Source organism: Eptatretus burgeri, chromosome 10, assembly GCF_056783735.1.
Source record: "Eptatretus burgeri isolate ZD-2024b chromosome 10, Ebu_testis_v1, whole genome shotgun sequence".
NCBI lineage: Eukaryota > Metazoa > Chordata > Myxini > Myxiniformes > Myxinidae > Eptatretus > Eptatretus burgeri.
In genome coordinates, this window is record NC_140970.1 from 7,587,947 (window position 1) to 7,613,262 (window position 25,316).

At 41.8% G+C, this 25,316-nt stretch overlaps 1 protein-coding gene across 1 annotated transcript in view; it reads right to left on the reverse strand.

The window, feature by feature from the left end:
- LOC147017910 (AF4/FMR2 family member 3-like) overlaps positions 1–25,316 on the reverse strand; it is a 188,528-nt gene that overhangs the window by 153,962 nt on the left and 9,250 nt on the right. The window contains exons 3-6 of the mRNA XM_085899923.1: positions 23,264–23,402; positions 10,143–10,350; positions 8,746–9,188; positions 782–823 (exon numbers count right to left, since the gene is read on the reverse strand). Coding sequence (XP_085756049.1) covers positions 782–823; positions 8,746–9,188; positions 10,143–10,350; positions 23,264–23,402 — 832 coding nt within the window. The remainder of the gene's footprint in view (positions 1–781; positions 824–8,745; positions 9,189–10,142; positions 10,351–23,263; positions 23,403–25,316) is intronic.

Sequence of the window (25,316 nt, forward strand, 5' to 3'; positions counted from 1 at the left end):
TTCATGTCAATTGATTAAGCAGTTCCAGAGAAAACATTATTTCATATTTTTCTTCAATCCTATTTGGCTGCCAAACCATGTGACCTATTACATCACATGTGTAAACCTTTTGTTCCTCATGGCTAGGCAGTCATACATGTAAAGTTTCACCTCAATCTGTTCAGCCACTTCAAAGAATAAGATTTTTGAAGGTTTTTCTTATTTTAAACAATATGGCTGCTGAATCATGTGAACGACGATGTCATCAAAAAAAATTTTTCTTTGGACCATTTTACCCCGAGATGACCCTCAAAAATTATCATACTGATCAGATGTAGCATTCTACATATGCAATTATGATGTCATACCGAAGGCACCAAAGATATCATTAAAAAAAAAAAATCACACTTATTCCCCATGAGGACTATTTGCCATGTGCCAAGTTTCAATTATTTTCTTAGTGCAGTTTCAGAGATACAGAGGTCCAAAGTTTTTCCTGTTTTTCCAACATGGCTGCCACAACACGTGACCTATGACGTCGTATTTATCTTTAAAACACTTTACACGAGTAGTCGCTCCTATGGCGAAAATTTTGTCTGTATATGACAAGCGGTTGCGGAGAAAAACACTAAAGTTTTGTGCGTACAAAGAAACAAACAAACAGGCAAACAAATGGACCCAAATGCAATACCCTCGACTTCGACGAGGGTAAAAATAGTAACTTTATAAAAAAGGTTTGAGATATTTCAAACTGTTTGTTTCTGAGATGAGAAGATAAAAATAAAAAGAATCATTGACTCACCCTCAAAATGTTCTCCACATGGTCTGTATTAAAAAACCCAATCTGTGGAAAATGCACAAAAGAGCAGCCAGTTAAGATGCATCAATCTTTTTACCATTTTGTGCAAGACAATGAGTGTGCTGCAATGACTGGCATAATGTGAAGGTGGATTTTCTTCCCAAAGGCAGGAAAACAAAACAACTAAATAAACAGAGAAATAAGAAAACAATTTGAACAATTATTAATAACTAGTCTTCGACTGATTAAGTCAGCTCCAAAAGTTTCCTTTGTTACAAATTGATGAGAAATATAAATGTGCGTCTCGCAAAAATTAATGTCAGAATTATATTGAATTTCAAAAGAAAGCGTTAATCTCTGGAGTCGAAAATATATGACAAAAACTTTCTTCTGAAGAAATTTAAATGCAACAATTACAAGAAGCAATGAGAAATCTCAAATGAGTAGCAGTGGGATTGAACAATGCAATGTGGATTGGTACCTACACAGTGAGTACCTAAAGCATTTCATTGAATTTGCCTGTGTTTTTAGCATTCCCCTTTGATGCCAAGACTCGTGATTCGAGGATACCCAAGTTCAAATTTGAAAACTGTTGATTTGTTAGTCGTCTTTTAATGTACTTGGAATTCATGTCGGAGTAAACGAATTTCTTCCTGTTGTCTCGTCATTTGTGTAATATACGTATATAAATCTCTTCCATGAATATTAGACAATTAAAATAAAAATGTGTATATAATATATTTTTTTAGTAAAATAAATAAATAAATAAATTAATTGGGGTTGAAATGAGCTAAAAAATGCCAATAAAATTCAGAATCATGCACAATTCTGCTGACAGGGCTGAACCACAACATATCGAAGAAATGAAGTCAGAGTAGAACAACATAATTAACTCGACCACCAAAGGTGGACGGAGGTTATGTATTCACCCCTGTCCGTTCCTTGTGAAATTCACAAGATTCACAAGTACAGTGTATCGGTTGGTCTGGTCTGTTATTCGTCCCCTACTGGTTTCAGCAGAGGGGACTATTGGTTTGCTCTTCACACTTTTTCCCCCATACCCTTGATTATATTGAACTGAAACTTGGTGGATGGCTTTATTGTGATAAGTTACAGAACAAGTTCGAGTTATAAGGACATTTCATCAATTTTTCACAGAGTTATCCCCTTTTTGGACTGAGAAAATATCACATCGGTAGGGGGCACATATTGCAAAGTAATTCCTGCTCTTGTTCTGTCTGTTTTTATGTCAATTGCCTACAGGTCACATTTTTAATTCAATCTCCACAAAACGTAAGCACCTGGTAGAGGTAGTGACAAGCTGGAAGCCTATTCTTGAGGTCAATAGGTCAAAGGTCAAGGTCACATAAATCGTAAATTTTCATCCAATTGACATGATATCTATATAATACTGCATATAAAACCGAAAGGCACAGATGGATGGTGAACCCTTGTCGAGGTGAAGTCTTGGTCGAACCCTGTGAGTACGTCTATTAATTACTTATTATTGGACCTTGACTACATCGATTGATTACTTCTATTAATTATCGACGATTGGAACACACCTTTTAGACATGTAGACCTTTAGAGCCTTTACACCCTTTCTACCCCTTAGATCATGAAGACGCTTTAGACCCCAAATACACATTAAGACCCTAAAGAGCAGAAAACCCTCACACAATTTAAGACCGCCTAAGACCCTTCAGACTTCGAAGACACCTAAGATCCCCAACAACCTTTAAGACCCCTAAGACCCTTAATATACTTTATAACCATAAGACCCTTCAAGACACCAAACACCCTTAAGACCCTTTAGATCTTTTATAACCCTCAGACCCTTTAAGACCCCTAAGACCCTTTTAAACTTTTAGAACCCTAAGACCCCTTAAGACCCATTAGACCCTTAAGACCTCTAGGACCCCTCAGGTCAAATTTGGTTATGGTTCATGTTCCTGACGAGTCGAGGGGCAAATGCATTCCCCTTTGAGTTTGAGATATTTCAAACTTTACCATTGGTGGAAAACCCCTATTCACTGAGAAGCACCTAAATCAAAAAGTGATTCTTCACAATCTATCATTCCTGACAAAATCTTGCCAAACCTTTCATGGCTAGCTACCTGAAGACCTCTAGGACCCCGAAGGTCAAATTTGGAAAATTTGACCAATCAAGTGTTTTACAAGGTTGCATGTTGTGCATGGCAAATTTAGTTCATACATTTTCTTTCGACCCCTTAACATCCCCCGGACCCTTAAGACACCAAACACCCTTTATAACCCGAACACTCTTTAATAACCCGAAGACCTTTTAGGACCTCAACACTATGTAGACCAAATAGACCCCATTAGAAATCTTATTCCCATAAGACCCTATTGACCCTGATAGACCTTCTGTCTAAGAGCATTCTGCAATAACACTTGAGGGTTGCCAGGCATAATCAAAAAGCCTGCTATTGGTAAACCGCTTCAGTACCAAGCTGAGAGGGCACAAAATAGAATTGATTATATTTTTCTCTTTTTCAATCAGGTTCTGCTCATCTTAACGAGTGGTACAGGAAAAAAGTCTCACATGGCATAGAAGAAGTGTCATGTGGCAAAGAGTCAGGTCAGATTAGATTTGTGACTTGCTACAGGTACCATGTAAACCTGTACTAACCTGTTCCATTGTCGGGTTGGCGGCAACTAAGCTGTCTCCACCACCAAGTTTCTTGGTGAGGAGAGTGTATGATATGGACACCCAGCAGGAAGAAGAACAAAACCTGTCAAAGGGCGGAGGAATGCCTTGTGAGCCAAGGACCATCCATATCGAGTACCCAACTGTGTCTGCAGACGGCCTCCTGCAGTTGGGTCACTTTATATGACGAGGTTGGTGGCAGGATTTGCACTCGAGCCACCGTTAAACCCTTCATTCCGAAAAACATTCCAACAGCATTAACAAATCTGAAAACCCACTCCGTGGAAGTACCTCCTGTGCAGCTTCCCTTCGCAGGGCAGCTCACCGGATGACAGAATTGGAGCAAAGCCTTCGGGACCCCCAATCTTTGATGATATGAGGGAAACCACGGGGTAACCTTCCCGGGTCAGCTTGCGGTGGTGTGTGTCATGGTGGTACTGAGGTGTCGTCCACCAGATGGCGGTCTCCTTGGGTTAACCTGAGGCGGTCCCTTCAGGTGGGTGCCTGAAATGTCCTATCCCCAAGAGAGGATGATCACCTGTCTGTTATCATCTGAACTCAAGCGTTTGGACATCAGTATTGCAGCACTCTCTGAGGTTCGCAGACCGGATTGCGGTGAGATCATGGTGGGTGGTCAGACCTACTATTACTCTGGTCACTCTGATGGTTACCATTCTCAAGGAGTTGCTGTGGCTGTGTCCAATAAGCTGACTCCAACGATAATTACGGTAACACCTGTCAACGAGCGTATTATGAGACAAAGGATTTGTCACACCTTGGGTGTCATTCCCCTGATCTCTGTATATGCTCCGACTAAGACGAGTGATCTCACCATGAAGGACACATTCTATGGCACGCTCGAGTCTGTGGATGATCAGTGCCCCAGGCGAGATACTCTTCTCGTTTTGGGGGATTTCAATGAATCGACTGGAATTGATAGGGATGGTTACGAGACGTGTGTTGTTCCCCATTGGTCTGGAACTGTGAACCAAAATAGCAGGAAGTTCCTTGACTTTGCTAGAAGTCATGGACTGAGGGTAGCTGGTTCATGTTTCAGCATCCACAGGCTCATCGCTGCACTTGATATTCCAACGCTGGTGGTGTGGCAAAGGAGATTGACTGTGTGCTCGTTGATGGTCAATGGAGGATGATCCAGAAATGCAGGGTCTACCAGAGTGCTCAGTTCTTCAATACTGACCACAGGCTTGTTGTAGCAATTCTGAAGTTGCAACTTAAATCCAGGAGAATGGCACCATCCCAGGCTAGGCTGGATGTTGACAAGCTCAAGAATGAGAGGGCAGCTGAGGCGTTTGCGAACAAGCTGAGTGGAGATTTGGGGGTCTGGGTGCTTTGGGAGATCCTGCAAAGATGTGGAATGCCTTCAAAACCACCGTCCTTGATGTTGTCGGTAGATGTCTTGGAACTCACTCGTTATTGGAACTCGTTTGTGGAAACACAGGCTGCAGTGAACTGGTTGAAATGGGGTAAAGCTCCTGGGATCTGTGCCATCCTTGCTGAACTTCTCAAGGCTGGTGGAAATGCTTTACTCGGGTCGTTGCATGCAGATCTGTGCTCTGCCTGGAACACAGACATCATCCCAACTGATTGGAAGAGGGGCCTTGTTGGCCCTTTATGGAAAGGGAGGGATGATCGCCAAGACTGCAACAACTACCGAGGGGTGACGCTGCTCTCAGTGCCAGGCAACGTCTTTGTTCGGATAATTCTTGATCGGGCTTGCCACCATCTGCTTGAGCACGAGCTTCCAGAGCAATCAGGCTTTACACCAAAGAGGTCAACGTGACTGTATCCTTGCTCTTCGGGTCCTCACCGAACGCAGACGAGAGTTTCGGCAGGGACTGTTTGCAGCCAATGAAACTGCAAAACATTCAATTCAGTGAATCACAATGCCCTCTGGAGGATTCTTTGTCTTCATGGGGTGCCACCAAACCTGATCGATCTGATGTCTGAACTATACTGTGGTACTGAGATGTGCTGATTCCATCTCCGACTTATTTCCAGTTGTTACTGGAGTTCGTCAGGGGTGTGTACTGGCCCCCACACTTTTCAGCACTTGTATGGACTGGATTCTAGGGAGGATGTCGGAAAGATCAAGCTGCGGTGCATCGTTTGGGAATGTCAAGATCTCTGACCTTGATTTCACAGATGATGCAGTCATCTTTGCAGAAACTCTGGATATCCTTTTGGGGGCCCTCGAGGTGCTGAATGATGAGTTGGAGCCACTGGGATTTCGGGTTTCCTTGGTCAAAAATAAGATCCAGGCTTTCAATGACATCTTAGATACTGCTGTCCTTTCTGTGCCAGTTTGTGGTAAGGATGTTGAGGTCACGGAGAGATTCACTTACCTTGGCAGATATTCATGTCTCTACTGGCTGTGAACCAGAGATCAATAGACATCTGGGTCGGGCCTGTGGAATCATGGATTCACTGGATCATGGTGGGTGGTGCTGCCGGGACCTGTGCAGGAGGATGAAAGTCCGAGTTTTCAGGTCCTCCGTGCTTCCAGTCTTGCTCTATGGATGTGAGACCGAGACTCTGACCAGGAATCTGAGATGGAGACTTAATTCCTTTGGAACCAGGTCTCTTCGGAGAATCCTTTGCTATCGCTGATTGGACTTTGTGTCCAACGAGTGGTTTCTGAGAGAGACTCAAATTAGATTTATTACCTGAATAGTCCGTGAGCATTACCTGCGGCAGTATGGACATGTGGCTCATTTTCCTGAAGCTGATCCTGCTCACCAGATTCTCACAGCGAGGGAGTCTCATGAGTGGAGGAGGCCAGTGGGCCGACCACATGCCTCATGGTTGCAGCAGGTTGACTATCATCTCAAGGAGATGGGGATGGGCCTGGCATCTGCCTGGGGGATGGCCAGACGGAGGCCCCTAGAGTACCGCCGGAAAGTGGACGCAGTGATGTGCTGCTCCAGCACATGCTCCCATACCTGACCTGACCTGACCTGACAGCCAATGGAATAGAGCATTATGAGGTTATACCTGCATTAATAAGTGGCAACTGCATTTTGAGGACATCATGCATGCACAATGAGACTGAAAAAAAGGCTTTCTTTGTCATGTTAGTTCAAAGGTGAATATTCTTCCTTGTGTTGTCTGTCATTCCTGACAGCTTAAACTTCCAAAGGATTAATGTGAAAAGGGTACCACAAACTACAATGCCTAAAGGATGACCCCAAAACATTGCAAGTCATTGTTTGTTCTGATATATGTCCTTAATCCGGTCAATAAGGCGATGAGTTGATAAATTGAGATGATGACCTTTAATCATTCATTCATGTGCAACATCTGGCTGCTGGTTTGCATCATTGGTGGGAACTCGGCTGTGTCGTTGTTGCAGTACATCCCTGTAGGTGAGGGAAGGGATTTGAAATTTGGCTAGGCTACCGATGATAATTCGCTTACTTTTTGTCAAAAGACACCGTGAGATTGTTAACATCCACCAACTAATGCCGGCAGATAGAGCACACAGCTTGACCATCCAAGAGATGGCATCCTCTGTGATGAAATGCCCTTCTTGTGAAGCACCACTATCCCTGAGAAGCCAGAATCAAACCTCGATGAGGTAACTCAAAGGTAAGTGTATACCTCTCCACCATCCTGTTTGACTGTGATCTGTGGTGAAACTTAAATACACATTTACACTGAAGAATCAAAGAGGGAAAGCATGTAGTTGAAGAATCCTAAATATCCAGCAATAAAGGGGCTAGCACAGGATTGCCTAGAGGTACGCACACTCACCTGTAAGCTGTCGAGCCTGGGTTGGAATATCGGCTCAGCTATAAACTGACATTCTGGTGTTTCACAGGAAGGGCGATTCATCACTGTGTGCGCCATCCCTTGAATGGATGCTAAACGGGAATTCCATCTGCAGACATTAGTGTTGGTGGATGTTAAAGATCCCACGGTGTCCTTCACAAAGAGTAGGCGAGCATTCGCCGGCACCCTGGTCAAATTCCAAATTCCTACCCAAACCAGCAGGAGACATTGCATCAGCGGAACTGCTATGCCTCCGGCCAACGATGCAACCAGCAGCCTTGCAATGCACATGATACAGAGAGACTTCCAAAGGTCTCTCTACAAATGATGCACCTGTGAGGAGGTCACATGATACATAAAGAGACAGGGAGAGAGGGAGATAAAGAAAGGTGATATAATCTGTGCTTTTAACCCGTAAGGGATTCTGTACATCGATTTTCTTCAGGACAGGAGAACCATTCTTCTTGCGACCTTTTCCATGGCAAGTTTAAGTCAGCAATCAAGAAGTACAGTTGCTTGTTTTCTAATCAAATTGTGTCATTCCGCAACATGATAATGTTTGCTCACAGTGCAACTGACGACGGCAATTTTGTAATAGCATGTTTTGGGAATTTCTTGCATGTTCCACTTGCATTCCCAATTTGAATATCTTGCGAGTTTCATCTGTTCCGTCCCCTTAAAGAGCACCTTGGAGAACAGGCTTTTGAGGAATGGGACTTTGAATAATGATGCCCTGTGCTGTCTCCATGCAGCTCAAACATAATTATACACAGGATTAATAAAGCTTACACTATGAAGGGACAATAGGGACAATCATGTATCTGAAAATTGAGAATACCTGCAAAGTAACAGATCATTTTGTGGTATAATTGAGCGCAAGCTGTGATTTTTGTGGAGTTCGTTTATATCATATCATTTACTCCATGACATTATTATCTTATATATTATTTCCGAGTTTGTGGTTTCGTGTCGCGCTATCTTCGACTTTGTTCTGCGCTCAAGTAACGTGATATTCGGCTTACATTATCTCAAAGACCATATGAGGTGCATGGTACAAAAAAGTAAATAAAATGGTTCTGAAACAGTGAAATCGTATTCCACTTACTGCATTAAAGTAAAATTACTACTGATACTCTGCATCAGTTCCTTTCTCAAACACACCCACCCCAACATGTCGCGCAGAGCGCGGGTTATGCGAGTTGTATTGATATTGTAGACATTACATTTTAGGGCCGTAAAGGGTAGGTTTCAGAAATCCGGCAGGTGGTATTTTATGTTTTTTCACTTCGTCATTAATGTATCACAGACGTTTCTTGACCAGCTGCGCTGACGGTTGGTCTTGGAGGGTTGGGGGTGGGGATGGGAGCACCGGAACATTTGAACCCGCATTTGTATGAAGTTCCCTTCGGCTGCTTAAAACTGACACATACAAGGCAAATATAAATTACAACATGAAGCGTTTAATATGGGCATAAATTACGATGGATGACGTACTGTGCAAACTCACTTCAGATCGTGGACTTTTGACTTTATCAGCCTGTAACCTCACCAATTTGGTGAGGTTTCCATTGTCCACCTGAGAGTATGCGTCTCTTGTGAGCAGAGATTCAGGTTGGTCTGGCTTGAGCTGCCCAGGTGATATAGTTTCACCTCTGCAGGTCACCTCAATTGTGACTAGGTCCTGTCCATCCATTGGTCGCACATACGCTGTTGGCTTCCAAGTTGGCAAAGCTGCTACACCCATGGAAGAATGCTGCCGCCGAATATTGCTCCTCTCCAAGCTCTGAGAGGCTTTCGGCCCAGTGTCCTGTATTGAGCCACACCCCATTTTACCTGAGTCAAACAATTGTCCACACAACCTTTTCGGAGCTGCTTGGATACTGGTGCTTTCTAGGCTGATTTTACAAGATTCCCCCACCTGAGAAAAATCATACTCTGCAAATGATGCACCTGTGAGGAGGAACAGGAAATGAACAAAATTATCAGGTGATGAAATAAGATTACAGAATTATTAGATAATGAATCCGTCGATGGATAATTCTAAACAGAACACATAACATTCCATAAAACTACAAACTTCCGATCGATTCCAATAAACAGAGCCGAACTTTTCATTAATTGGTCAACAAAACAAAACAATCATAAATGTAATGGTGCAAGTTCAGAAGATGGCAAATTTGTGAGTGAATTGTAAGGTGAAGAAGTCAAGTGATCAGGTCGGTCTCCTCCGTCACACTTGAGGTTACTGTTTCACACCTTTTTCTCATGCATCATTGCGCGATTTGTTTGCGATTTGTGGGAATGTGTGAGAATCAGTTAATATTTACTCTCCAGTTCGTTCCTGTATACCGTCTTGTTTGTTTAGTTTCACTTTTGTTTGCTTATCATGTAAAGCTGTGTGCAACTGTTGTGCTTACTTCCTTTGAGTCACACTGGTGTGATACCGTTATATACTTTCGTAATATCCATTCTCACGGCCCTGGTCCACTGAAGCAGTTGTGGTCAAGCAGCTTGCTTTCTCAACATGGACAGTTAACATCCAACTGAAGGCAGCTTTAGGTTACGACAAGGATTTCCCTCTCTCTCTTCCTCCCCCTCCCCAGCCCTCCATGGATGTGTCTTATCCGAGCCAAAGCTCTGCATACATTCAAAAATCTAACAGGTTCAGGTACACTTGAGCTGCATTTTATGCATAACAGTATTGATTAACAAATAAAAAACAACAAGTACAATAGAGTTTAGTGCACATTCGCTGAAGTTGCCAACAAAAGTAGAATTCAATGTCCTGCTTAATGAATCATTTGTTCTACTCTTTGGGAGGTATTCATCAACCTACAGCTTTGGAGATGAAAAATTTCATTTGAAGAAAGCAAACAGAGTTGTAGCAGAAGCCTGAATACAAACCTTTCTGGAAGCTGTGAGGTGCCCTCAAGCTGCTACTGGGCTTCTCTGAAAAAGCTGGTATGGATTGATCTGCTGCTTGATGTTTGGGTGGCTGAGAGACACCAACAAGGTAGCACTGATTATATTGATGGATGAGAACGTCTTTCATCTCATCATACTTCCCAAGTGTGTTTTGCAGGCGGCTCGATATCTCATCACCACGATTGATCTGTGGCCATGAACAAAAGGTGGCAAAAAAATTGTTTGAGTCAAATGGTTGGAAATGAGGCATTCTAATTCCGATACCAACAAAAATAAAAGGACAATCGAATGAAAATTCGGATCCAACTATAACATGATCTGTATCAAGCTTTAACCCCCAGCTGATCGAATAAACCTTTGAGGGATGGTGTCAAGTTATTGGCTTACATTACTGAATGAGCAAGCACCATTCAGCATGCATGCCATAAAAGGAATAGATTTTTTTTTATCCGTTCTGTAAGCCATGAGCTGCAGTAAGGTTCGGAATTCGACAGATTAATCATTCAATAATGAAAATGTACAAAAACCAAATGATATAAAGAACAAGGAATTCAGGTTCAACGTTTATGTGCAGTGTTAATGTTGCACTGGAATGATTTTCTTGCATGTGATGGGGCAGTATGTAGTGCTGCAGAATGGTGGAAGTATTGTGCACTTTTGGTGAAAAGCATGAAACTTTGCACAGTTGTCGTGTTTTACCTACTGAACAATATTAGATACGAGCCGAAACCCCGTAACAGACGGATTCCGTTCCATGAGCCCAAAATGACAACCAGTGGTGGCTCTTGTAAGAGCCGGATCCCAGTCGATGTACTCCATGGCCTTACCTAATGAGGCCTACAAAACGTCCTTGTACACGACATTTTTGGTGTACACCCTCCTTGTGAAGAAGTCCTCTGATTTGTGCACGTGTCTACTTCGACGTACAAACACCGTGTCAAAACTTCTCAGGTCACAGTACCGAGAAAAAACGTGACGCAACTGCTAGGAGGAGCACAAAATTGGTCCTTCAGTATTAATATATAGATGGGGCCAACTGAATTTTTTCCAAGAAGGCGGTCATTTTCAAAATGGCCACCGCCATGGGCAAAATTACCGATACAATCATATAAATGAATACATTTCCTATGATTGGTTGGAAAATTGACCAGAAATGTGAAATGTCACTAACTTTTACCTTACGTTTCACATGTTCTTCATTTCTTAACCAAGATGGCTTTCAAATTCAAAATGGCTGCTACATGATAAAATGGTGACAAACATATGAAACTGTAATGTGGTAATTGTACCATGCATCACAGTTAACGTTCTTCCAGTTAATCTGTGTAAATCGCACGCATTCATCCATTCATTCATCCTTCATTTTCTTCTTTCAGATCAGTATCTCCATATCACAGTGCATGCTGCTGTTAGTTGTAGAAGCTGTGGTGGTGGTGTAGTAATAAAAATACCAACAATGGCTAAATCCTTCAAGATTTTAGACCTAACCCCAGACAACGTCGAGAAACTCCTTCAACATCTGAATCATCATCGCCGATAGATGGGACAAAATGCATTTTGTGTCAAGAGACATCAAAAGAACCACTGTGATGCCCAGCTGATTCAAAGAGGACTGATATTGACATTGGTACACTTTATGATAATCTTGCACGTAATTTGATAAGATTCACAGAGTTTCAGAGTCTTCCAGATAATATAAACTTATCAAGGTTAGACAATGGAACAGGAGTTGCTTCAACTCTAAAGTCTAATGCAGCGAACTGGCACAAAAAATGTAAGGATAAGTACAACAATACCAAACTTCAATGGGTAGAAAACAGGAAAAGAGATGAGTGTGAAACCAACAGTGACTCGCCAAAAAAGAAAGTCACTCGCTACAGCAATGGTGGTGCAGCCAGAACATCGCAAGACACTTGCTTCTTTTGTGGTGAAAAATCAGATAAACTCCATAAGGCATCGACGGAGAAACTAGACAGAAATGTTCGGCGATGTGCAGAAATTGTGCGAGACCATATTATGTTAGTTGCCAAATTGAGCGCTGTAGATATGATGCCCCAAGATGCAATGTACCACAGCAATTGCTTAGAAACACTCTACAAGAAAGCAGAGTCAGAGAATTGCTCTGACAGTGGAGAAAGTTCTTCTGATACACAACTGCATGGCATTGTCCTGGCGGAGCTGCTTTCGTATATTCAAGACTGTCGTGCAGAAAGCATGGAGAATGACGTAGCACCGGTGTTCAAACTAGCAGATTTAAATCAGATGTACACTTCAAGACTAAATGACCTGGGAGCAGACACATCTACTCGAGAACACTCGACCAGACTGAAAGAACGAATATTAACCAACATACCAGACTTACAAGCCCACAAGCAAGGCAGGAACGTTCTTCTCGCTTTTCAGGATGACATGGAACTGGCACTAAAGAGGGCATTTGAAAGTCTTTGACAAGGAGACTATCGTGTTGGCAAAGGCAGCTGAAATCATTCGTACGGACATTCAGACGCTTGAAAAGTCTGTATTTAAGGGAATTAATTATTTTATTTTCTAACGTTTGATTCACCAGAGTTAGTTCAGGCTCTTGTGCTTGATTAAAAAAAAAACTCCTCCTGTATGACTCTCCAAAAATGTTGCCATGTAATGGTATTATTTTGTGATGGGGTGCGGTTATGAGGCAGAAGGATCAGAGCAGAGTCACCATTCCAATTCTGAGTTATTTTACTGAAATAATAATCAAAGGTACAAAACATGAGATGCAGACCTGGCACATTCCACAGCACTGCTCATGGCAACAGGAAATATTGTCAAAAGTAGGATGCTGTTATTGCCACCTGGTGGCCAGAGTTTAAACTCAGTGGCCATCTCCACTTAATATTATTGCTATTTAAGCTGGCTTCCAAGTTTTAATGATGCAGTGCTACATATACAATGACTGATTAATTATTGCAAATACTGCACAATAAAACCTGCATATTGTTGTGGACCCGGGGTTCATGGTTCGCCACAAGGGGAAGCACTCGGATTCCTCCTGAACGCCCGGTCCTGAGGCCACCAGTTGTGGATAATTCCACAACCTGGCAGGTTGCTAGTTAACAACCAGGAATGTCGATTGGTACCGCCAATGCTGGAAGGATTCTCGCTACTTCACGCGTTACCACTTCCTGTCGATTGGCAAAATCAAGGGGGGTTCGTGTCCTGCATGCGTACTTGCCTTTTCTTTACTTAATCGTGTGCGGCTGAGCGGAACAGCCAAGTATGCACTGGCTAACACGTAGAACCAATCGGTGGGGTAAAATTTCCTGGCTAACAAGCATGCGGAACATGCTGGATCAATGGAGGAAAGGACGATACAAGCTGTTTGAACTTAAATAACACAAATATTATTCATAAGAAGCACAAGGAAAGGTATGTGGCACAGTGAATACAAAGGGTTCATTTTACAAGGACGATACGTACAGCAGGGATGTGCAAGACGTGTGAGGTACGGCAAAAGAATACAGTGATACAGTTAAGCAAAGGGGACGCAGTGCAGAGCTAACCCAATACTATTAAGTTAGACAATCTTACTTATACACAAATAAAACAGGTGCCATCAGATGATTCCGTGGAAGGGTAAATCAGAGACAGATATAAGAGGACGAGGTGGTTGCGACCTCTTTGGCTCACCAAGTAGGGTTGACGAACCCGCACGGCCATCACTGAAGAGGGATAAGAGGAGGAATTGTGGTTGATGTCTCATGTGCCTATTTGAGGAGGTGTGAGTGAGGGTGGGGTCAGGTGGAGATGAGTTGCAAATAAGTGTAAGTGAGGCACAAGGAGGAAACTGGAAAGTGGTGTGCATCTGTGGGGTCTCCCTAAAAAAATGGTTTGTTGGGACTTGCCCTCACTGAGCTCTGTTCACATCCAAAGAAGACAATTGGAAGAGGGACAGAACGTGTGAGAAGACAGCTTAGCTTATGTATGAGGTGAGAGATTATCTGTATGTGTCAGTGTTCATTGGCTTGGCCTTTATGAATGCGTCAAATAAGGTGCTTGGATCGCTCGCTTGCTCAGCACTCGAGGCCACCAACTTGGTTCCACAAGCTCCCTCCGCAAGCTCCAGCCCACTGCCCCAGCTCTGTTGCACCAGCTCCATTCTGCCTCTTATCACGTTCTGCCGACCAAAGCGAAAAGATTCTCTCTGCATCGAGAACGCATGGCTTAAATAGTTACTGGCCGGGGGTGGAGCTTTGGTGTGGATTAAAAGGGCGGGGTGTCTGGGATTTGCAGTGCCCCCATTGGTGCACAAGATTACTCCATTGCCGGCATTACGCACGCGAGACCACAATCGTGAACATGTCGGCATAACCTCAAGGGCAACACACGACACAGAGCTCCACACTTAACATGACCCCGGCGTCTTTGGCTGCACTTTCTGGGCGCAAACCTACACTGGATGCCTAATGGAGGTCACAGGAACATGGAGTGTCGGAGCTTCATACAGGCTGTTACATGGCGATTAGCACACAACAGCGCCTTGAGTTAAAGACGTCTGAATGTCCGGGGAGGGTGTCCTCTGCCGGTGCATTATGTCATTGCTACCGCTGTTCCAAGGGTGGTGGCGGGCACTGTGGTGATAGTATGGTGATTGTGGTCGAGGCGATAACAGAGGAGGCATGGCGGGTGTGCTGTGGTTGAGGCATTGTGGCTGTTGAGCAATGGCGAATGTATAGCGAGCTTGTGTAATGTTGCAATGATGTGGAGTGACAATAAAGCGTCTTGATGTTGTGTGATCATGGGTAGGGTTTAGTGAAGGTTGAAGTGATGTGTCAGTTTGATTTTGGTGCACAATTCAAACCAGGACTTGGCACGTGTTTGTATATTAGCTATGTGTGTGGCGTGCTTGTTTGTCCTGAGAGAGGTTCGTGTGTCGGGAATTAAAGTGAGAAAGAAATTTGGGGAAAAAAATCTACCTAATCCCACACAATGCATACTGACCCATAAAATCCATGAGACATAAGGGAAGGACTATCTGAAACAAATAATAAAGAAATAACTATCTCAGGAAGCGCTATATGTTGTGTTCCATTGCTCGGGTAAGGACGGTTTCGGAGAACCATCACAAAATTAAAAGAGTTTCAGAATGAATGCTTTACTCGGGATTGGTAAAGCGACTTACAGGCCACCCTGTACAACCTTGAAGTTTACAACTGCTCTTCAAGAACTCCACCTGATTTCAATGCAGCAACAGCAGGGACTGTCTGTAGTCTAACCACACCCCTCGCGCTCCACAAAACAATGAGAGAATCTCAACTCAAATGAGCAACGGCCAATTAGTGGTATTGTCCACTCTGGTTGGCAAACTGGCCAGTGTGTATTTATCTCGAGATGAGGCCTGTTGCTGTAGTCCCATGCCTAACCCTTATATTTACTTGTGCCCTCGGCCATGCCACCCCTTTTTCTATAGAGGAAAGGATTGAAGCACATTTGTGGCTAAATTGAAGCTTTGAAATTCACCCCTGCCCCCACCCCCTCACCTTCACACTTCAGGTGGAGGTCACAGGAACATGGAGTGCCAGCTTGATTCCACAATAAATGCCTAAATGTGGCTTTTATAAGCTCTGCCACCAAAAGTGAAGGAGGTTATGTTTTCACCCCTTTCTTTTGGGTCACCGAAATAGGTGTTGAGTCGCCGAAATAGGTGACCCTTATTGTCAGTAATTCTGTCTGTTTGTTTGGATGTTTGTTCGTTTGTCATCAGCATAATTGGTAGTAAACGTGGGCGGATTTTGACCAAACTCGGGTGGTAGGTACATCTTATGACCTAGTGCTTTGGAAATTGTGATGGTTGCTAGGGACGCTTTGGTTCCCTAGCAACAACCAAAAAACCTTCAAAATCGGTATCATTCACGCGAAATCAATTCCGAAAGCCATTATCCCACGTAGGGTTATGAAATTTGGCACGAATGATCTACAGGTGATGCTCTATCAAATATATTCCGGTTTTTGTGATATATGGAATACTTTACCCGCAGCACCCCCTACAATTAGGGTATGCACGAAAATTGGTGAAAATTGAAGGCCCCCGAGCGAGCAGGTGAGTGCATCGATACGAATGAAACTTTGCAGGTTCATGGTACTCAATGAGTACTACAACTTTGCCTCAGGACATATTGACCGATTTCGCTTAGGTCAGGGGTCAAAGGTCAATTATTGCAAAAATCGATAATATGCGAGAGCTGGAGGTGCCTTCGCGCCAAATGCTACTCCTCCTAGGGTTATGGTCGGATGGTCATGAAAATTCACACTAATCGTCTGGAATACATTGTGCACAAACAATCGAGCCGGATTTTCGATTTAGATCTTTGTTCACCCACAGCACCCCCTCGAACTTTGGGGATTTCCGATTTCAAACCACATTTTCAGTACTTTTCATTCAAATGGATACAGAGTAGTTATCAGTCGATGGAACTGGATGAGATTTGAAATGCATAATCTTAAGGTGATTCCCTATCTACTATATGACATACATTATGCTCTATATCTTATAGTTTCCATGCTCGGCGACCCATCACTGCCTACCGGCTTGTATGTTTGTTTGTCTGTTTGTGTACAGGATATCTCAAAAAGTTGTTGATGAATCCGGATGAAATTTTGTGGACAGGTTGGGTGTGTGACAGGGACGAACTGATTAGATTTGGGTGAAGATCCAGATCTGGATCCGACCACTATAATTTTTTAAGTGATTCTTCACCAATGAGAGATTGGCCTAAAAATGATATATAGCACGATATCTCAAAAAGTTGTGGACGGATTCAGATGAAACTTGGACAGGTTGGGTGTGTCGCAAGGACAAATCGATTCGATCTTGATGAAGAGCCGAATCTGGATATGGATATGAGTATTATTTAATTTTAAAAGTGATTTTTCACCATTGAGAGATAGGCCCAAAAACGATATAGCACTGTACAGCATGATATTTCAAAAATGTATTGGGCCTGATATGTTCTTGTGGATCAGGCATTACGTGGTGGAGGTATGCACTCTACCGAGTGCCCTTCTAGTTGGTGCCTGTAGTATTTGCTGCTAGAGTCTGATTTATTCCATTCATCTCAAGTGGGACAAAGACAATTTGAATCCCTCACAAGTTGGTTCACATTTCATTTTTCTATCATAAAATGGTACAATTCCACTCTCAAAGTGTTGAATAAGAAGGCAAAGACAGATAGACACTACACTTGCACAATTAATAATCATGGCAAAACTAGTCAAGTGAATAAAACAATATTATCTCCAAGTTTAGCAAAACAATGCACACTCTATGATAATGTACTACCATCCTATCCCCTTCAGCTCATAATACCTCTGTGCTGCACATGGACTCAAATACCATGCCCATGTTTTTTAACCCTGTTGACATGCTGCAATGCAACTTTGAACTCTTCCGATAGTACATTGAACACGACATATATGTGTCTGACAGGATGGTGCACAGGTCCCCTTTGGGTTTCATTCTCGGCCAGACTATAAAAAAATATAGGACCACTAGACTTGTAGCTTATTTGAGCCCTGGCCGAACGTTGAAACTCAAATTTGATAGCATTCTGACTGGTGGGTCTGGAGAAGAAGATTTTTGAAGGAATTTACGTGATTTTTCCCAAATTTTTGACAAAGCCTGCCATTTTGACACACGTGTTCGGCATGACCTCCGCAATTTAACATCAGTACCCTGTCCTAATGTTGCAACCCAAATTTGGTAGTTTGGTAAATGGTTTTATTCAACTGAGCATAAACAATTAAACATGGAGAAAATGGAAATGTCTGCAAAATAGTACATTGTAATCTATCTATAATTCCAGCAGTGTGTGTGTGTGTGTGTGTGTGTGTGTGTGTGTGTGTGTGTGTGTGTGTGTGTGTGTGTGTGTGTGTGTGTGTGTGTGTGTGTCCGCTGTTTCTCGCCAACCACTGGTCCGATCTAATTGAAACTTGCCAGATATATTGCTGGGGACCTGAGGATGTGCCTTTTCAAGGTTTGATATTAATCGGACAAGTGCCTCCCAAGTTATGGCCATTTATTTACCAACCAATGACAAGACAGGTTGTTGCGTGGGCGTGGCCGATGGGGGAAGGGAACCTAAGCCGCGTTCCCCATTACGGGTTACAACGTACGGGCTTCCTGAGAGTGATGACTTCGTGTATTCTAATAATTTCTCGATTTCTTATGCGCATTTATAGATAAACACAATGCCCCAAGTTATGATTGTTTTCATATTAGACGGTGCATACATTTCGGTAACATCAGAGTGAGCTGGTATGCTCCGATCCAGGAAGTAAAAAAATTTTCTCTCTCTTCTCTTCTCCTTTTGTTTTTCCTGGCGACGACATTGCGAAAAGGCAAAATACGTTGGCGCTAATTGAATCATTGGCCATTAAAACTAAATTGCGAATAATCGTAACTGCGATATGCGAACTTCCGGGCCACACATGTACGGGCACGCGAGAGTGAAGAAACGGCCTGTGTGGTTGTTGTTTCTTGCTCGCGGTTTGAATTTTTTTTTTTTTTTTTTTTACGGGCACGTACTAGTGTAATTAAATTGCGCACTAATTAACATGCAGATAAAAGCAACATAACACAGGACAGATGTGACAAATGAATTCACAAACAGACTTGCTCACTGAAAACCACAAAGAGTAAACCATCCCCATTATACGTGTGACATATAAACAATTAAGAAAGAAACTGCACAAGAAAGGCCTCTCACCTGCACATTCTGAAGAATAATAAGCACATGATGAGAAATACTAACAAGTTGTATTGTAAAATATCATGACCATAGGGCAGGATAGACACTATAGGAGGGTAAATACAGCATTAAGCCAGCAGGATGATGCGAAAATAGGTGAAAAATAGCACATCACTATGTGGGAACCGAGATAAAGTGAACACAAGAAAGGGGGAAACCAGGGTAAATGGGATTAAAGAAGGGGAAAGGAAAACTCGGCCTGGGAACCAGGCTATATAGGGTTCAAAGAAATAGAGAGCCAAAAAGTACCCTGACCTAATGTTGTAACCTTCAACCAAAAGGCAGGGACAGGTGTTCTTATGAAAAATTAATATAAAACATAAGAAGAAGACAGCAGCTACATTACACCTCAAATCAATTCAAATCAAAATCAGCAGTATGATAATCAAAAGGCTGTAGATGTAATTTCTTTCTACTTTAAAATCATTCGAAAAGAATATCATTAAAATATATGTAAAATAATAACAATAATAATAATAATAATATAATAAAATAAAAGTAAAAAGGGGAGTAAAATGCACATTATTCATTAAGAATTTTAACAAAGTATGGTATGGCACTGTTTTTGTACCTTTGGGTTTTACACGTAATTTGTGAAAGTTGAGATGAATTTCTGAGAGTATTTTGTGCTATCCTGCCTGAGGTCTGGAAGCCAATGTCTAAACTCATTCGATGTTAGCAATTGGCGTGTGAATCTCAGACAAATTTCAAACCTGCGTTGTTTCAAGGTTGGAATATCACAAGACTGAAAGGCCTGGTCATAATCACTGTATAATTGTCCTAGAATGATTTGGGGAGCCCTTTTCTGAACCTGTTCCAATTCGTTACTTTTGGCGGATTGTGAGGCCAGCATTCCAACCTGGAACAACATACTCAAAAAGAGATCGAACGTCTCCTTTATAAATGGCAAGCAAATCTTCCATGGCCAAGTTAAACTTTATGAGCATCTTCAACATAAAGAACTTTCCATTTGCTCTGGTGACAACATTGTGAATATGAAGGTTCCACTTCAAATCAGATGAGATAATGATACCTAATATTTACATTTGCTCAACCTTCTGCAGGACAGTAGCTTGGATTGTAGATAGAGGCCTCGGTGGAGGTTCTTTCATGAAACAAACTTCCAAAAGGGCACACTTATCAGTATTCAGCTTCATGTTATTTTAAATTGCCCATTGAGTAAAAACATTCAAAGCAGATTGTAGTGTCATCTTAGGTTGTCTGCCCCTTGAATTCTCAATAAGTGTCATGTCATCAACATACTTAAGGGCTGGGATATGAGCATAATCATCGAGCCGAGTCATTGCATCATTAATTTGGGCCAGAAAACAGAGGGGGCTAATTTGGTACCCTGTGATACCCTTGGAGTAAATTTGATAGCATTCTGACTGGTTGGTCTGGAGAAGAAGATTATTGCAGGGATTTATGCAATTTTACCAGAAATTGACCAAGGCAGCCATTTTGACACATTTCGGTCACATGATTGGCATGACCTCCGCAATACAACATCCCTACCCTGACCTAATGTTGTAACCCAAATTTGGTAGCATTCTGATTGGTGGGTCTGGAGAAGATTTGTGAAGGAATTCATGTGATTTTACCGATAATTAACTAAGGCGGCCATTTTGACACACTTCCAGTCAGGTGATCGGCATGACCTCCGAAAATTAACATCCCTACCCAGGCCTAATGTTGTAACCCAAATTTGGTAGCATTCTGATTGGTAGGTCTGGAGAAGATTTTTGAAGGAATTTACTAATTCCGCCATTTTGACCGACTTAAAGTCACGTGACAAGAACGAGCTTTGCAATCCCCATTAACAGTCAGGAGCGGAACTTTGCTTCCAAATTTCAGCTGGATCGGCCCAGCAGTTTGGCTGGAGAATTTTAAATAGGAGACGAACAGATGAACGGATGGATGGACAGATGGTGCACGATGACACTACCTGATCTGGAATTCCAATTACAGATAAGCTAAAAAAAAAAAAACTGTTGGACTGGTGCTTCGTAGTTGGGTGTTACATCAATGATTGTGTCGTCGATCAAATGGTGGTTAAGCTGTGGACCTGTTTTCTCGCATTATCTGGTGAACATTGTGGTGATTATTCCTTTCAGTATGCTGATTATGATGATGATGCTTAAACGAGAAGAAAAGAAATCTCACTCACATTTAAAATGCAATGACGTATTGTAAATGAAGCCCGGCTGATGATTACTCCTTCGTCATCTCTCCAACGGTTGGTGAAGAAGGAAGGATTTATTGGCATTGAGCCACTGCAGCTTTAAAATGGCATCAAAGAAAGCAAGCAGAAGAGACTCGTTCGTTGTCGCCGTAGTTTCCCCAAACAAACTAAATCCACTACGCTCAATAGTTTTGGTAATGTCGAACAAAAGTCACTATTAAATATTGATGTGTTGAGTGACTCGTGAATAAGGATAAGGAAAGACTTGTAAGTAAAGGCGTGTGAGCTTCTAACATATCGTGATGAAGAGCTGTAATTTGTTCTGGCCTTCCAGCATCCCCTGTGTTGATTAGCTCTCTGGAAGGATGCAACCAATTGGTTACTTCAGTTCCCTGGGACCCTGGGATGCAACTGGTTCATGTGTTTGCTTTATTACAAATATTTACAAAATTAAAAAAAAAAGAATTAATGAGTCAAGAAAAATGAATGATTCACTCCAGGCATCAACAAAGACTAAGTGAGTTATCACTGGAGCACTGGTCAAATTCCAAATTCTGCTTCATCATGGGAGATACCAATGATTTTGAAGGCCTTCATTTACACATTGCTATCAAGTGAGAAAAGTGAGAGACAGGGACACCAGTTCAGAGGGGAGAGCAGTACTGCATCAAGTTGTGTGTGAAGGTCTTGGATGTAGAATGTAGAGAAAAGTTCAATATGCCAAGAAAAGACTTTGTACGACACAGTATGTCCAGTAGACTGGCTATGGAGGCCACTTAGATATGTGGTTTGACCAATAAAGAACATGGCTGATAGTGAGAATCAAATGTTTGAGTGACAACTTCTTAAGGTTTGTTGAGGAAGGAGGTGGGAGGGTTCGCCAGACAGTCTTTTTGGAGAGAAACAGTGAGGTGATGAGATTTGTCGGGATTGAAAGACATATTCCAAGTGCAGGACCAGCTCATGATTTTATCAATGTCTGTAGAGAGGGAAGAGGCTGCCTGCCTATCTGAAGGATGAGGGATGTTACTCCAGCAAATCTTTTTTTTTTAATCCAGAAACTTAATGCTCCTAAAGCAGTCTTGTACACCAACCACCATATATAATGTAATAAGATAATGTAGAGTCACAATTTAGGAGATGGAGTCTTTATTGATCACCATTGAATGCAGCGTCAATCAGCATGGTACATAGAGCCATTATGGCGGGCCTCTTCTTTACCCCCAAAACATATGCCACACAATCTAATGTGATATATTGCAGGGTTCTTGGAAGTATGATGAAGGCGATTTGATTTATACAGTCTTCAAGTATATAATTCAATTTCAATAAAAAGTTTAAAGAGGTTTAAAGGCGTATAAATAAAAACATTCTGGGTTCGAACGCCATTTTCACAGTGTCCATTACACCACGCTATCTAACACATTACATTAGTTATTTGTGCCTGTTGTATGTGGCCATTATGACTTCCTTAAAAACAGTAAGTTTCCTGTTTGAATGATTTTCAGATTTGCTTGATTGCCTGGCAAGAAGACAGTAACAGTAATTATCTCGCTCTTCTCTGCGCATGTGTGATCAGGACAAATTCTGAGCCAAGTTACAGTTAAACGAAAGACATAGCTTCAAATTTATGTTCCGATTCGTGTTCAAAATACAACATTCCATTGAAATAAGCTGTTCCTCCATCATAAACTGACGGTAATAAACTGATAAGACCGACGGACGGACATGAACCAATTGCTTAACCCCGCTTTTCGCTTGGCATGGGTGGAGTAATAATTAAAATAATAGCACAAAAATATTGAAACAATTCAGGGGTTTACAATATGGTGTCATTTTTCCAAAAAACCCTGGGTATACCCTGCTTGTAAATCTGAAAAGAACCTTGCTCAGATTCATTCTTGTGACAGCCAGTTTGGCTGTTTCTGCAGTCCTGCGTGATCAGCTCACACTTCGAGCATAGTAACATCCAAGATAGTTATCTGTGGTTATGTATCTCTCAGTTCCTGTTAATGCATATTCACCCACACCATTCAATGTTACCATTGTAGATCAAATATGTTCTTAGTCTGCTTTAAATTTCCTGAACAAGTGTGAAGAGAAATAACATTCAAAACAGCCATTATTCAAGTTACCTTGTAAGGAGCTGGGAATAGATTTACTGAGAGTAAAGAAGAATTGGAGGAGGAAGTTGGTTCATTAGTGCCAATGAATTTCTGGTTGCGTTTCTGCCATTCCTCGATGCGCTGAGCTTGACGGTCCTTCGTGGCACATCTGCGGATGATGAACATCACACACTCAAAATCTGTGTTGCTGATCCATTCGTGCATCTCACTTTCCCAGTATTTTCAGCGTTGTTAATAACCAGGAATGAGAAGGGGAACATACTTTTATCAGAAAGTCGTGAGACTTCTGATGTAGAGATGGCATGGACATGCCAAATGTTTAAGACAACACAAATCCTCTAAAACAACCACCAAGATACAAACTTATAAACCAATAAAGTACCAACCAATCGGCTGGAGGATTTCACACCCAGTAACACTCATTAAACTGTTGGACAGCATCGTTGAGTTTCAAAACTGACAGACTAAAAATATACTGATTGTAATTCTTTTTATTCTTATTTTCAGACAGCCTAACTCAAAATTGGTTTTAGCTAAGGACTTGGTTTAAACATGAATCCATTGCAATTTATAGAGCGAAGGTCCAAAGAAAGATGTAGGGATGGTTTCACATGACAATTTCTTGTGACCATCCCTACCTTGTTTACATACCTTTTTGACAAACCATCTCAACATCCTTTTACATTTCAAAAAACAAATGTTTTTTTTACCCCTGCCAGATGAGAGACTATTGCACTTGGGTCCGTTTGTTTGTTTGTTTCTTTGTATGTTTGTTTGTCCGCACAGAACTTTTGTGTTTTTATCCGCAAACGCTTGGCGGATCGAGACAAAATTTTCATCATAGAAGAGACTACTCAAGTAGAATGTTTTGTTGATAATTATAACATCATAGGTCACATGGTGTGGCAGCCATATAAAAGCAGGAAAATTTTGGACCTCTTTATCTCTGAAACCACACCAAGGTAAAAATTGAAACTTGGCACATAGCAAGTACTCTTCATGGGGAATAAGTGTGATTTTTAAGACGTCACGGGTGCCTTCGTTTGGACCTCATAAATGGACATGTAAAACGCTACATCTGATCAGCACGAAAAATTTTCAGGGTCACCTCGGGATAAAATAGTCCAAAAAAAAAAAAATTGATGACATCATCGATCACGTGATTTGGCAGCTATATTGTTCTAAAAATTTTTTTTTTAAACCTTCAAAAATCTTCTCTGAAATGGCCATAGAGATCGAGGTGAAACTTCACACGTACGACCAGCTATCCATGAGGAACAAAAGGTTTACACATTTGACATCATAGGTCACATGGTTTGACAGCCATATTGGATTTACCCTAAAACCTATAAAAAAAATCTTCTCCAGAACAGCTGGACGGATCGAAGCGAAACTCCACACAAATGTTCTCCAAGCCATGGGTGTCCAAGTTTGCCAAGGAATAATTGATAGGTTACATGATTTGACAGCCACATTGGATTGAAGAAAAATATTAAATAATGTTTTCTCTGGAACCACTTAATGAATCGACATGAAACTTCACAATTATGATCTACTCGTGAAGGGGGAATACATGTTTTAAATTTATACTTGTTTGGAGACATTACTGAATTGTTTTTGATCTGGGTTCTTTGTGTTTCTTTGATTTTTTTTTTAAATAATGCTCACTTGGCTGTGCCTGTATGGGTTTGAGGGTAGAGGAGTAGCAGCTCCTATCCTATCCTGAAATGTGAATCCTATCCAGGTTCCTCCTGATTACTTCATCTTTGCTTTTTGCTTGTTTGGGTTCCTTCTGATTACTCCAATGCAGAACTGTACCTATTTGGTCTTCCATTTGATTTGCATTGAATATTTTAATCCCATTTTAAATTCAATTGAACAATAATAAACGTCACGGGTCAGGGTCAGGTGTCCAATCAAAGCGGGACGTCTTGATACCCGGTCATTACTGCCAGCAGTTATAAAGTGGCAGTTCTAGTTATGTCTCCTACTAATGACATAACAAACCAATACACAAACACCACACAAAATACACCACACAAAACAACACAAAAAAATAAGT